Source organism: Furipterus horrens, unplaced genomic scaffold (assembly GCF_987537825.1).
Source record: "Furipterus horrens unplaced genomic scaffold, mFurHor1.1.pri manual_scaffold_3, whole genome shotgun sequence".
NCBI lineage: Eukaryota > Metazoa > Chordata > Mammalia > Chiroptera > Furipteridae > Furipterus > Furipterus horrens.
Genome location: NW_028327173.1, coordinates 94,816,125 through 94,829,642, shown reverse-complemented (window position 1 = coordinate 94,829,642; position 13,518 = coordinate 94,816,125). Strand labels below are relative to the sequence as shown.

The window sequence follows — 13,518 nt, the reverse complement described above, 5'->3', positions numbered from 1 at the left end:
AAGAACACCACTGTGTTTTGGGGTAATGATTACAAAGGAAAAAACAGGACTTGGGCACTGTGATATTCCAGGGCTTCAGCTTGGGACTCCCTGGGTGGTGCATTTTATAATTCAATTAAACCCTTTGAAAGAACAAGATTCGCGTCTCCTAGTGTAACATGATTCTCCAGACAACTCCAAGCTCACAAGAAATTTCTGACAATAATCCTTCTACGTGGTTGGCAGACTGCATTGCATCAGACTCAAGAAGCCCACATGAAACAAGGAAACTGAAAAATGATTGCAAAGAAGACCATTTTTTAGTGACAAAATAGCCAAGAAGCAGGGTGATCTGGGTACATTTCACGTAATGGGAAATACAGATATGGACTAGTTCTCCATTTTCTTTTCCCAGGAGTGTCTTCTTCATTAGAGAGGAAATTATCACTTCAAACTTGTTAAATGGCACAAATTGTTACTGCTTCATGGCAGCCTAAGGGACAAAAAGAGCATGATGCCCAGAGTTATCTCCCCAAAACAGACAACAATACTTCTCTCAAAAAGCCAGCAATAACTCTCTACTGCCCACAAAACAAAGCCCAAATACCTTATCTCGCACACATGTCCCTCCATGGCCTGAGCCCTTGGGGAAAACCTTCCCAGCTCTTTCTCTGGTATATCTTTGCACAGCCCCCATGTGGTGACTACCTGTGGAGAGGTCACATCTGGGCTAGCTGAGCTCCTTGGGGAGAAGAGCTGAGAAAAGTCTTGGGAAGGTATCTTTTCCTCAGGATATTGGAGAACAAGGTCAGAGGGCCAGAGTGGAAGCTGAACCATGGAAGGCACAGGGTAGTGGGGAGAAGGGAGCAGGGAGCAGACCTAAGCCTGGTCTTCAACCAGTGGTGCAGTGGGCACTGAGGGGGGCAGGAAGGGGGATGGGGAGAGTGGGTCACCTGGGGAACTAGAGACTATGGCCACCCCTGGATGCATTCTTGGCAGTCTATAAGAATTTTCAAATTTTATGTTCTTGTGCCAGTGAAAATCCTAGTCTATATAAACTTAAATGTGACCTGGATGGTCTGGATAAGCAGATATAACCCAGTGTGGACCTAGATTTCTGAGCTCATGTTCTGTCTAGGTTTGCCCTTGCGAAGTCCAAATGTCACCATGAGAGGCTGCACAAATGCAGGTTTAACGGTGGTGTGAACAATAACAGGAGAACTGAGTCACCACATTGCAGTGGGTGAGACCGGTGTCCGGCTCAGCACACAAACGCTGCGCCTGTGGTTTCTGTAAAGCCCAACTTCATTAGCAGAAGAGCATTAGGAAACAGGCAATAATGTTGGTTTCTGGTCTCATTTACAGTCATAAATGGATTAAATGCTTCTTTAATTAATATTTTAATAATGCCACAAATCAAGCTTTATATTCCAGAAAGCAGGCAGGTTAGCAGAGCTGTCAAGAGGCACCCCATAAATGTGTGATTGCAGCATGCTCATGAGCAGTGCTAGAATAGGAAGTTTCAGTATTCCATGCTGGCAAAGCCTTAAAATTGTTAATTCTGTTTGAAACAGCAAAATTATGTGAAATAAGACATTGTGTACATTAGAATTTTTCAAGTCCAAATGCTAAAATAGATTAAATGTGAAATTAAATGTGAAACTATGCCTTTATGCTATTTAACCTAACAGGGGAGAGAGAACAGATGATTCTATTTCAGGAAAAGACTATCATCCATCACATCTATGTACCGCTATTAATTTGGTTATATTAGTTTTGAAATGGAATATTGTTAACATTTTGGTCCTACAGTTATTTAGAAGAACTAATGCAAACTCCTTATGGGATATTTGTACACATTGAAATAATATTATAATAACATACTGGGTTGGTCAAAAGTCCATTTAGTTTTGTTCTGTAAAATAAAAGATACATTTTCATTTCATTAATAACTGTGTTGATATGGATATATTGAGTATATTGGCCATATCCCGCTATGGGCTTCTAATGGGTAGAGAGAGACCAGGGGTGCTGCTGACCATCTTCTAATGCATAAGACAGCCCCACATCAAAGAATTATTTATCCAAAATGTCAATAATACCAAGAAACTTTGCAAACAACTTTTGACATGTTCAATCAGTCCCAGCACCTTCTCCATACACTGCACAAATCTTTTTCTGTGTTTCAGTTGCGTTTTTACCTATCTTGAAATAATAAATCATAATATGCCAAAAATGTTGCATATCATCTTCCATCTTCAATATTAAAATGGCTGTGCAAAAATTCACCAATTTTGATTTTTTTTTTAATGCATGCTGATATGACAGCTGTCACCATACAATCTAACAAAATTGTTTCAAAAGAAGTTAAAGACAACTAAACACTACTACAGTCATAGTATGGAAAAAACTAAACAAACTTTTTAGGCAACCCAGTATTTTAAGTCAAAGAAAAAGAGGGCAGTTAGGAACAACTCAGGAGTTAAGAAACAAAGGCACTGGAGCCACAGAGAAGGAGATCCAGGTCTGGCTCCTCTATCTCTTGGTATATGACCTTGGGCAAGTGACCTCACCTACACCTCAGGTTTCCATTTGTGTAATGGGGGCAACAATAGTACCCATGTCATAGGATTCTGGGGTAGACTAAATGATATATTTATATTGCACTCAGCACAGCATCAAGGTATACTGTAAAAGTCTAATAAATGGTAATCTCTTGCTTAAAGGCCCTGCTAGTGAAATAGATAAGTCCAGAGATTAGAGGTCTCAGTTTCCTTATTTGTAAAATGGGGCTATTAGTAGGGTCTACTTTATAGGGTTAGTATAAAATTTTTCGGATATGCATATGACTGAATGAATAACCCATGCCACATTCATGTTGTATACATGCTGGAGTACACAAAAAGGAAGGTCTCAGCACAAGTTCACCTCCTCTCTTCTCTGTCTAACTCTGCACATCAGGGCTGTCTCTGATTCTTTCCAAAAGGAAAGAAGTGAGTCTGTCTGTTTATCTGTCTATCTATCTATCTATCTACCTATCTATCTATCTATGCAAGCTAGTGATATAATGGAATAGTAAACAAACACAGGCTTCAAGCACTAAGGCCAGATAAACAGTGAGCAAATGGCTAGGGATGAAGGGCCAGGGGTTTCCCTGCAAGCACCTTCCATATAGTAAGTCAGGACACTCACATGCACCCATCCTAACACAAATAAGCCAAGAATATTTATCAACATGCATATATATTATATTTATCCACACATTCTACTTTTCATCTCAGGAGACCTTTGTTCTGTAATTTGAGCCCAGGGCCTTACATAGAAATTCCAGTTTGACAAATTAAATAGATATCAAGGAAGAAGCAGTCATTACTTGCAAATCACACTGGAAATAGCAAAAGGTCTGTCTTTGGTAAAACTGATATGGCTGGGGAGCTAGCCTAGAACTAAATGGTCCTTCATTCCTCTCCTGCCAATATTCTGAGCCCTTTCTCAGACTTGACACAAAGTAAATATCAAGCAGAGATGCTTTCAAAAGACACAGGTTGGAAGGGACATAGCACCTTTTAGCTTTCAAATAAAGGCTGGGCAGAACCAACCTGGGCTGAACACAAGGCACCCTTCCCCACTTCCTGAGTGGAAAATGAAGGGAAAACAGCAGCCCTCAATCAGAGACCCATAATTTTCAGGTCTATGTTCCATTAAGAAGGCTCAGAGGGAACATCACACGTGGGCCTTTGAGCTGTCCTACTTGGTCATCGGGGAATGCCACCCAGAGAGCAGAGCATCCTGACCCAGTATAACCCTTTCCTGGCTTCTCAAACTCCCCAGGCTGGCTTCTATCATGGTAGAGGTCACAACATAAAAGATGCTCAGAGGGTCTGTGAGTCCGATTTCACAGACAACCACCAAAAGGCACCCAGAGTCTGGGCCACTGGGAGCTGCAAACATGGCAAAGGGAGGGCCTGCCCACCAGCCATGGGGCTTGGTGGACTCCAGGGAGAAAAGGTGGATGGGTTCTCACCACCCAGAAAGGTCGAAGGTCCCTATGTATGATTTGTCCAGGAGAATTTTTCCATTAGTTTCTTACCTTCTCCCAGTCCTGACATGGTTAGGTTTTAAAATGCAGTCTATGGAGCACTGAATGGATATTATAGAAGAGGAAATTTACTAAGCTGGCCACTAAAGAAACCATCATGAAGCAGATTCTTAGCACCCGCCCCCCCAGTTATTCTCCTATGTGACCCTAAGCTAGTAGCCAGCCCCAGTACAAAGTTCCTCCTTAGTGATGTTCTCCAAGCTTGCTGTGACCTCAGAGAAGCCCTCACATTTGACCTCACATGAGAAGGCATATTGGCAGAGGAAAGAGTTATTTCAGCACAGGCTGTCATGTGGACAGAAGCATGTGCACAAACACACTTTCCCACCATTTCTCTGGATATTCATGGTTTACTGATGGTGATCACATTCATGCTCTTGACCTTGTGCACAATCTTTCATAGATGAGAAAATTGATTGAGTTAAGTACCTTTCCCAAGATTGCAATGGGCAAGTGGTGAGGCTTGGCTTATATCTAACACTGGATCCTTCCCAGATCTGTTCAGCACTGACATGTGATCATGCACATGGACTTATGTTTGGGGTGGGGTGCATGGCAAGTCTTCAGACACTGCCTTCAGTGTAAGGAACATAACATCATGTGGGAACAAAATTGCCTCTCTAACCCAAGTGTAGTTCTGAGTTTCCAGTTATTAAAAAGTCATTACTGATTTGTCTTCTAAACCAATTTTTTCTACTCAATTATAATGAACATTATTGTTAATGCTATTTTCTTGCACAAAAATGTGAATGTACACTGTTCACTTAAAGTTGTTGAAATGGTAAATTTTATTTTACCACAATAAAAAATGTATTTTTCTATCTAAAATACTCGACATAAGACAGGACTTTTCTGGGGAATACATGAGTTAAAACCTACTCTTGAAATCATTTAGATTACATTAATCACTAAATTGAATTAAAGTTGCTTTTGCCTCAGTTACCCCTGATCTACGGGACAGTAGTTGCTACATCCAATGGACATTTCTCAATCCTTGTCTTGTATCATTTGACACTCTCATCTTCTTTAGCTCACTGGTTATCAGCCTAGTCTGACTCTCCATTGACCACTCAAGCTATTCCCTCCCATCTCCCTCAACTGGTTCTCTTATCTCCACTCAATTACTTTTCATGTCACAGAGTCTCTGTGTGATAGCAGCTATTCCACCTGGCCCCTAATCACTTGCAGTACCCAGAATGTACCAGATTCTGTTAGTCCCTAATTAACCACAGTACCCAGAATGCACCAGGCTCTGTCAGTACCAAATTACCCACAGTACCCAGAATGCACCAGGCTCCATCAGTCCTAATCACCCACAGTTCCCAGAATGCACTAGGTTCCTCTGAGCACCTACGGCAAATAACAAACACCTGTTCTCCTACAAAACTCATGACTCAGAGGTCACTTTCTGACACTCTCAGTCCAACCAGGGCCTGTCCCTGCATCTTTACTCACTAAGCTGAGTGTCCTGGAACACAGGAAGGTGGGCCTGCCTTTGTGTGCTCAGCATCTGACAGTGCCCAATAAGTACTCAAGGTAATCAATTGTTGTTCCCCTGGCACTTAGTAAGCCCTCAAATGTTTGCCAAGCAAAGAAGTGATAGAGAAAGTAGTCTTGTGTTTCCACGAGTCACCAAAAAACAAAACAAATGGTCTAAAGTAGAGTTCATCTGGCATGACAATGAGTAACACAGCGGCTAACTACACCGTTTGAATTATATGATGGCTCTAAACCATTGAGTTATATTTCTCCCTGTTCTCTCAGCCAAGATTTTTTTTTTTTTTTGATAACATAAGTTTTGGCAAACCAGTAATGATTTTACTTCCCACCAGATATGTTCAGATGTTTAGAAGAAGCTTGGTACTCTACGTGGTTTCAAGGTGACTGATTTATTTACTGTCTCTTTTATTTTGTATCAAGAGTGAAAAAGTGAAACAAAATAAAACCAGTCCAATACTGCTCTCTTACTTCTCCTCGCTCCTCTCTTCTAGTCAGCACAGCTTTTAGCTTTATTTCCCACCCGGTCTTTCCAGGTGAGAAAAGAAAATTCAGTAAATAGGATTCCCGGGATAGACCTGTGAGTCTACCAAGCAAAAGTATGGTGAAAAAGGAGACTGAAGTGAACAAGAAGGGGTCAGGAACGGTGAAGTTGTTGAGATGAAGTCTAGAACCATGGGGAGGCTGTTTACCATTAATCCTCCCCTATCTCTTCCCAGATTACCCTGGTAGACACTTAGTGCAGCAGCCTCACAGAAAGCAAGGATGAAAGTCCAACAGCTCCATTAGTATTGTCTTGAGAAGAACAAAATTTGGGGCAAGAACACTTGGTTTCTTGCACCCCCCTCCCTGGAGCTATGAAATATTTAATACTGAAGGATACTTACTGGTTGAGCTTAGAATTCAAAAGGCATAGAATTCTAAATCTGGAGGGTTACAGGAGATCAGTGGTTTTCCACTTGGTTTTTGTTGTTACAGTACTTAATTTTTACAGCAATACTAAATATTGTCATATAGAACCCATTTGTTTTTGTTTTCTATCTATTTTCCCTCATAAATGCTTCCAGGAAGGGGTCCTATAGTCCCATGGTACACAGTTTGAAAACCCATTCACTACCTTTATAGAGCAGGAGACAGAAGCTTTGAGATAAAACAATTTGTCACAGACACAGAGTCGGACCACCATGGAGCTCACACTACAGCTCAGATCTCCTGATTTCCAGATCTTTCTACCTCCCCTTTTAGTGTGGTGAACAGCTTTGTTTCAAAAGAAGTACTCATGCACCACTAAAATTCCAGTCTGGGAGAGTCTTTAGGGATACACAAAGCTTTAATAATATCCTCCACTGTGTGGAAAGGCATCCAAATACTCTAATTTTAAAATGCCAGATATCTACATATTTTCAGTTTTTTTCCTCTGACTGAGGCAAGACTATCTTCAATGAATTCAAAACATCCAAAGAAATGTGCACTTAGAAACTTACTTATCCATTTAGGCAATATATATGTTTCCTTGCCCTTCCTTCTGGACAGGAGAAAAGTGGGTGTATGGGTATATCAATGATGCCCCATAGTCGCTTACTCCTCCTCTGCCATGGACATTCATTTGTAACGTGCAAATAAGGTGACATATCCTTACAGGCCCTTAGAAAACATATAGGCATTTCATTTTTTCCAAAGGAAAGTCTTGCTATAAATCCAAGTTTGGGTTAACATGTAAGTCGAAATAGAGAGAGGTTTAATAATTTTTGTTTGAAGGGCTGGTACAACTTTGAGAAAAAATAGTCCTCAGTTTGCATTTCGGTGTGAATTGCTGGATGACTCACCCCTCTGGTCTCAGACCAATGATCAGCACTGCCCTGATTTGCTGTAATACCACCTCTGCCTTAGGAATTAGAAGCCCCTAACCAGGAGTTCTGTTGTCACTCAACGTTCCATGCTTACACCAGGAGCTGTGTGATTCCTCAGAGATGTGACAGAGGAAGGACAGGGTGGTACAGGACAAATGCTTCAGTACTCCTTTGCTTTTCAGTCTTTCTGCAGGGTTAGTAATGTGTTTTCAGTGAGTAAAAAAGCTGATGAAACCTCAATCTGCTCTGATTTTCCAGCTCTCCCAGGCTGAACCTGGATAAAACCAAAATTCTTCTGAATATTTTAAAAAATATATAAAATAATTTGATAAAGGCTTTTGGTAAACTGTGAATCATTTCCTTGGTGGAAAAAGCCATCAGTAGATTTGGCCTCACCAGAAGAATAGGATGATGGTTCCCATGGCTGGTTGCCAATGGGAAGGCCCAAGTATCTGAAGCTGGGGAGGTGGAGGAGTGGGGAGGGAGTGAAAGAGACCTATAGATTATGATAACCAAGCACACATTCATGTGAATCTTGCCCTTTACCCAGATACAACGCAAATATTTGCTCCCCAGAAGAAGTGAAGCACGTGACAGTTGAAGTCACTTATATCCCACAGTGGCAATCTTCATTCTACTAATTCCTTAGCTCAACAATCTTCATTTTATTCATTCCACAGTTCAGTAATTCACTGCATGGAGTTGTTTGGTTCAGTCGAATTTTTTGAAATGTACAGCACAGCTTTGATACTTAATAACCCTGTAGGCTGATATATGTTCTGAGGAATATTAGTTCAGACAAACATCTAATTATAGAAATATATGCAACACGAGGAAGAAAAAGTCATCTTACACCAGCACATTAGAAATTAATCAACCACTTTAGTGGGAGTCTAAAACTATGAGTGCAATGTGAGAAAGAGAACACCACCCCACCCAGAGCAAACTCAAGATTTTTCTGAATCTATTTACCAGTTAACATTTGGCTTCTAATTTTGTAAAGTAATCAGTAACTTAGTCACCTGTGAAATTTATGGTCACTCCTTGATTATGTACAAAATTCATCCAATTATTTAAGCTGTATGGGTATATGGAGTGTTATCATAAAGAGAATATGAAGCTTTAAGGGAATTTCTCAAGAAAATTATTTGTTGTTATATGACCAAAAAAAAAAAAAAAAATTATTTGCCCACAGTAACTAAGATACAGTCTCAGCCAGCAAAAAGTCATGTTCATGATCTCAAATGGTGGGGAGGGGTTGTTAATGGTAGAGAGGGGGAAGACAGAGATCAAATGAGAAGAAAAACAAAATTTAAGTATTTATACTTTAAAAAATATTTCTCTCCCACAGGACTTATTACATTCAACATAAATCAAATGAAAAAGCAATAATCTCTCACTGCTCTCTTCTGAAGAAAGATACATCTTAAACAATGCCGTATTACCCTAAGATCCTAGGTGGAAAAAGATTTCATACTATCACAAATCATGTCTGTTTATATTGAGAAGTGACTTTTTCTTTAGTTTTTGATAAGACTTTATTTTCATAAACAAACAAGGAAATGTGATCAATTGCTTCTTTTCTCGGTCTATGGTTCCCTGGCCTTGCCCAGTTAAGATTTTCTACTTCTTTTTTTTTGTTGTTGTCCAGAGGTAAAGGGATACAGTTAAGCCACTGATGTAGCCCAAGTATATTTAATTATTTCAGTGTCTGCAGATAGCCTAAGAGGCAGATGGGAAAGCCAACTGCAGCCCTGCACAAGCCCTCCCAGCTCCTCGTGTTCCTTCTTGCTCTCGCCAATGTGCACTCCGCTTCTGTGTAGGGACCTTAGGGGAAGATGTCAGTAAATTCTATTTTATGTCCTAATCATACAATCAAGTCTCCCTTCGTTGGCCTGAAGGAAACAAAAGTTTAAAGATGCATTAACTGAAATGTACCTTAGAAAACTTCCTAAGTATGAAAAAACCTTAAGCAGCCTTGCATATAAAGCAGAAGACTTTCTTAAGTCAGCAGCATTTCTCAAAACTCAGAATCCACTCACATGGCAGGCGACACAAGAAATAGAAATAGAATCTGCAAAATCCTTACTTTCCCTACTTATATTGCCAAGCACCTGCAAGACCAAAAAAAAAAAAAAAAAAAAAAAAGAAAAAGATATCCAATTCTCTTTTGACAAAGCAAGTACAGGCCTTTCCAGCAGATGCATTGAAGTGAGATGAAAACCTTATGCCTGAAGAGGTGGAAAAAGTAAGGACCACTGAAAATGTACCTTCTAAATAATCAATGCCCAAAAGTTTTAAACTTTTCTCTAGAGCCAAGAAATACTTCAACCATGTGACTGAGATTATCAATAACTGCCTTTAAGCAAAATAAATTATTAAGCATTACCTAAGACATATACTACTCGTGTATAAAATGCTAGCAAACACACTAATTTGGAAATTGAGTCATCTACCCTATTGACTGAGAGCTTGTTTCTTAACTACTCATCACCAGCCTGTGTCTTGATCCAGGATTGATAGAGACATGGGCTTCCCAGCCCAGCACACACCACATCCTACCCTAGTCCTGTCTATCCATCAAAACTTTGTCCTCTTTTTGATTCTCCCTTGCCAAGCTTAGCTCTTCTGCCATCTCTCAATCAATGGCCCTCTATTTATATTGTTTAAATATTATCTCAATGAACTCCAAGTAACCATTAATGTCCTTTTCCTTTATTTTAATTTTGCTATACCAGATATTGTATTAGCTCAAACAGGGGGCTACTGGTTGATACTTAGAATTTTTCATTGTAGTGGTTATTTGTCATGACATCTCCTTTGTAATCCCAATCTAAGAAAACATAACTAATTATTTATTCCTTGCTTCATTTCAGAAAAAACTTAGTTGCTTATACAAATACATATAATAAAATAATTATGGAGACATAAAATGGGACAAAGGAGAAATTAAAGTAGAAAAGTTCAGATAAAATCAGGAGACAGGCCTAATTTAAAGCTCAGTTTGTCAGGCCCACACACGTGGAAGATCAGATTCCAAGCTTCTGAGCTTCTTAGCAGTCAATGGAAAGAGAGTGATGCACTTACCTCAGTGGCTGAAATACTATGACCTGAAATACTATGACCTGCTGGTCAAATCCAGCCCACCATCTGTTTCTGCAAATAAAATTCCATAGGAACACAACCACATCTAATTACTTTCATGTTATTTATGGATGCTTTCATGGCACAATAGTGGAGTTGAGTAGCTGTGACAAACCTGAAATGCCTAAAATAGTTACTACCTGGCCTTTTACAGAGAAAAAGTTTGTAGACGCCTGGGTCGCATGATTCTGTGCCTATGAGATAAAAGCACAGCAGTTTCCAAGGGTAAGCACCTTCTTTGTATGGTTCCGAAACGAAAGAGCACGTCCCAGTATAAAGAGCTCACTAAAAAATCTCCTGAAAAAAAACAACCTTAGTTTCATTTTTTACTGTAAATATAGCAGCAGATTACACAGAGTCAATGGCATATCACAACACAAGTCAGTGAAATGATTCCATGTGATGCTGAAATTATGTAGTTCAGGGGATTCTCTCCTGGTCTGACTTAATTTGGGGAGGATTTGTGGAGATGTGGAATGTCTGCGCAGCCCTTCTGCACCCTCCTTCTTTATCCCAGGTAGACATGACTAACGGATCAAGATGTTCTCTTCAGCTGAGCCCTGATGTGTCCTCTGAAGTCTTCTCCGAGTTCCCTGGCAGCCTTAATCAATCATTAGCAGTTGGCATGCAAGATAAAACCAATATATCATCTTTGCTTTAAGGCAATTTTCCATTTCTCTCCACCGGGTTTGATAAGTACTCGTGTGCTGAGGCTGAGGTTATACAGTCTGCTAAATTCTTGAAGCACAGCTATTTTGTTCTGGCAGTATGCACAGCTGTCCCCTTAAGGCCATCCATAAGGAAGCACTGGATTAACATCTTCCTGTGAGAACCAGGAACCTCAGAAGGATGGCTGCCTGAAGAGAAGACCCCATCAAACCTGCACATATGCAGGGCCCAGACTATCCGCAAAACAAGTGTGGGGAACCGGCTCTTCTGCACAGACCAGTGGGTGGGCAGGGCCAGAAAATGGGGCACAGGCATTTTATTTGGAAATGTTCATGCCCAATAATCATCTTGTTCAAAGAAACAAAACCTCCAAACAGCCACGACCTAGACCCACTGACCTTGAACACATACATTCCTAAAGAACCTCTCTAAGCAACAAGGGTTCCAAAATAAATGCAAATAAGCCGGAAACAGTTCAACATTGGGGGAGGCTGATAAAACTGCCAACCTTGGGTTTGGAGAATACATCGTAGCCTTTCTCTATGCCCATTTCTTCTTTGTGACTCTCAAACTATGCTACAAATTGATTATATTTCTATTCTGTATAATAGGGGAACAAATATTCAGGTTATTTAAAAGGGTTGCCAAGTTTTTAATAAACAAACCTAAGAGAATCAGATCTACTCTTTTTTGACCTCATTGGAAATTGCTACTTGATCTACCACTGACTCCTACCCATGTTGTCAAAAGGAAAGAAAAAGATAAAACATATTATAAGTCATCTTACATTATTCCTAACAGTTTTTTTTCACCAAGTGATTAGAAAGCATGAAACTCAAAAATAAGTAAAAATATTCATGCCTAAAACCTTCCTTCTTCTTATGTGTTTGTGGCTGTATTCTAGAAAACACGAAGTACAGAGAAATGAAACATAACTGTACTTGATGGGGGAGTTAATATAGCCAACGAACATGCTGGATTAATGGAGGAAATTTTTTTTCACCATATAAAGAGCAGATACTAACAAATATTGCCATTTACTCTTCCAGTACCAATGCATAGGGTTCAAGTCCAGATGACTTAGGGCCATCTAGGCACATGAGAATGTGAATGACTTAGACCCTGCACAGCCTTATAGAAAAAAGAAAGAAAGAAAGAAGAACTTAAGTCAATCAAAACATTGAGCCCAAGCCAAATGGTAGCAGGTAGTTGGTATGCTTTTTCTAGAACCAAGTACGGGGATGCCTAATGATGTACTGGACTTGAAAGTGCACAGACCATTAATGCAGAAAATTCTTAAGGAAAGAAAAAGTCCCTCCATATCAGCTGTGGGCTGATCCCTGCTTCTCCAAGCAATTATTCCACCCTCTACATCCTTTGCTGTGCCCTCAGCCCAAGCTGGAGATTGGAATAGACTAGCTAGGTGTTGGATGATATTACCTTAGAGAGCTTTTCCACAACAGTTGAGGCCATTAAAGACTGCCATTCCAAACACCTACCACACAGAGCCCCCTTCCCAGAACCTCTTTTGTTAATTTCTTCAAGATTAGTTGTGAAGGCTCATACTTACGTAATGCATACAAGGTGAGAATTATTCCAGCCAGGCAAAATCCTTCAAAGAACCTGAGTGTGCTGAACATTGTCACATTCACTGATAGTGCCACGGTCAGTCCAAAGATCAGAATGAAGGTGATGGAACACAGCAGCACAGGCCGCCGGCCGACCCTGCACACCGAGAAGGAAAACGTTAGGCGTCATTAAATGGGTCCTTGATGCTAGATGCTAAAACCCAGTATCCAGCAGGTGTTCAAGAGCTGCTGAATGAGTACTGGGCTAAAAGTCTTTCTACTATTGAGACCCACTTTGGTATATCTAGGGACAGAAAAGCCCCCAGGGGAAACTTAGTTCAACCCCTCGTTTTGTAGTTGAGGGGGCATAGATTAAACAGTGACTGCATAATAGAATTGAAACAGGAACCCCATTCCTATTGTCAAGTCTCTTTTTAAGTATATAGGAAGATAATTCAAGGCAAGAATAATAAAATCAATAACAACTCCCCAAACATAAACCTTGACACACCCAACATAAAATGTCTTGAGAAATCACTGACCTTTGGAATTGGCTCCAAAGTCAACTCAGACACTGAGCAAAGCAGCTTCATATCCTTCGTCAGGGCTGGTAACTAGTTAGATACCTGACCTCACACACAGCCTGTCAGAGCCAGCGCCAAGCCAGCTGACACTTATTTCAGTTATGATGAGAAGTAATTTTTAAGAGGTC

General features: G+C 40.2%; 1 protein-coding gene across 2 annotated transcripts in view; it reads right to left on the bottom strand.

Moving 5' to 3' along the window:
- SLC22A23 (solute carrier family 22 member 23) overlaps positions 1 to 13,518 on the bottom strand; it is a 192,026-nt gene that overhangs the window by 134,287 nt on the left and 44,221 nt on the right. For both annotated transcript variants that reach the window (XM_090269884.1, XM_090269885.1), the window contains one exon: positions 12,809 to 12,963. In XM_090269884.1, coding sequence (XP_090126010.1) covers positions 12,809 to 12,963 — 155 coding nt within the window. The remainder of the gene's footprint in view (positions 1 to 12,808; positions 12,964 to 13,518) is intronic.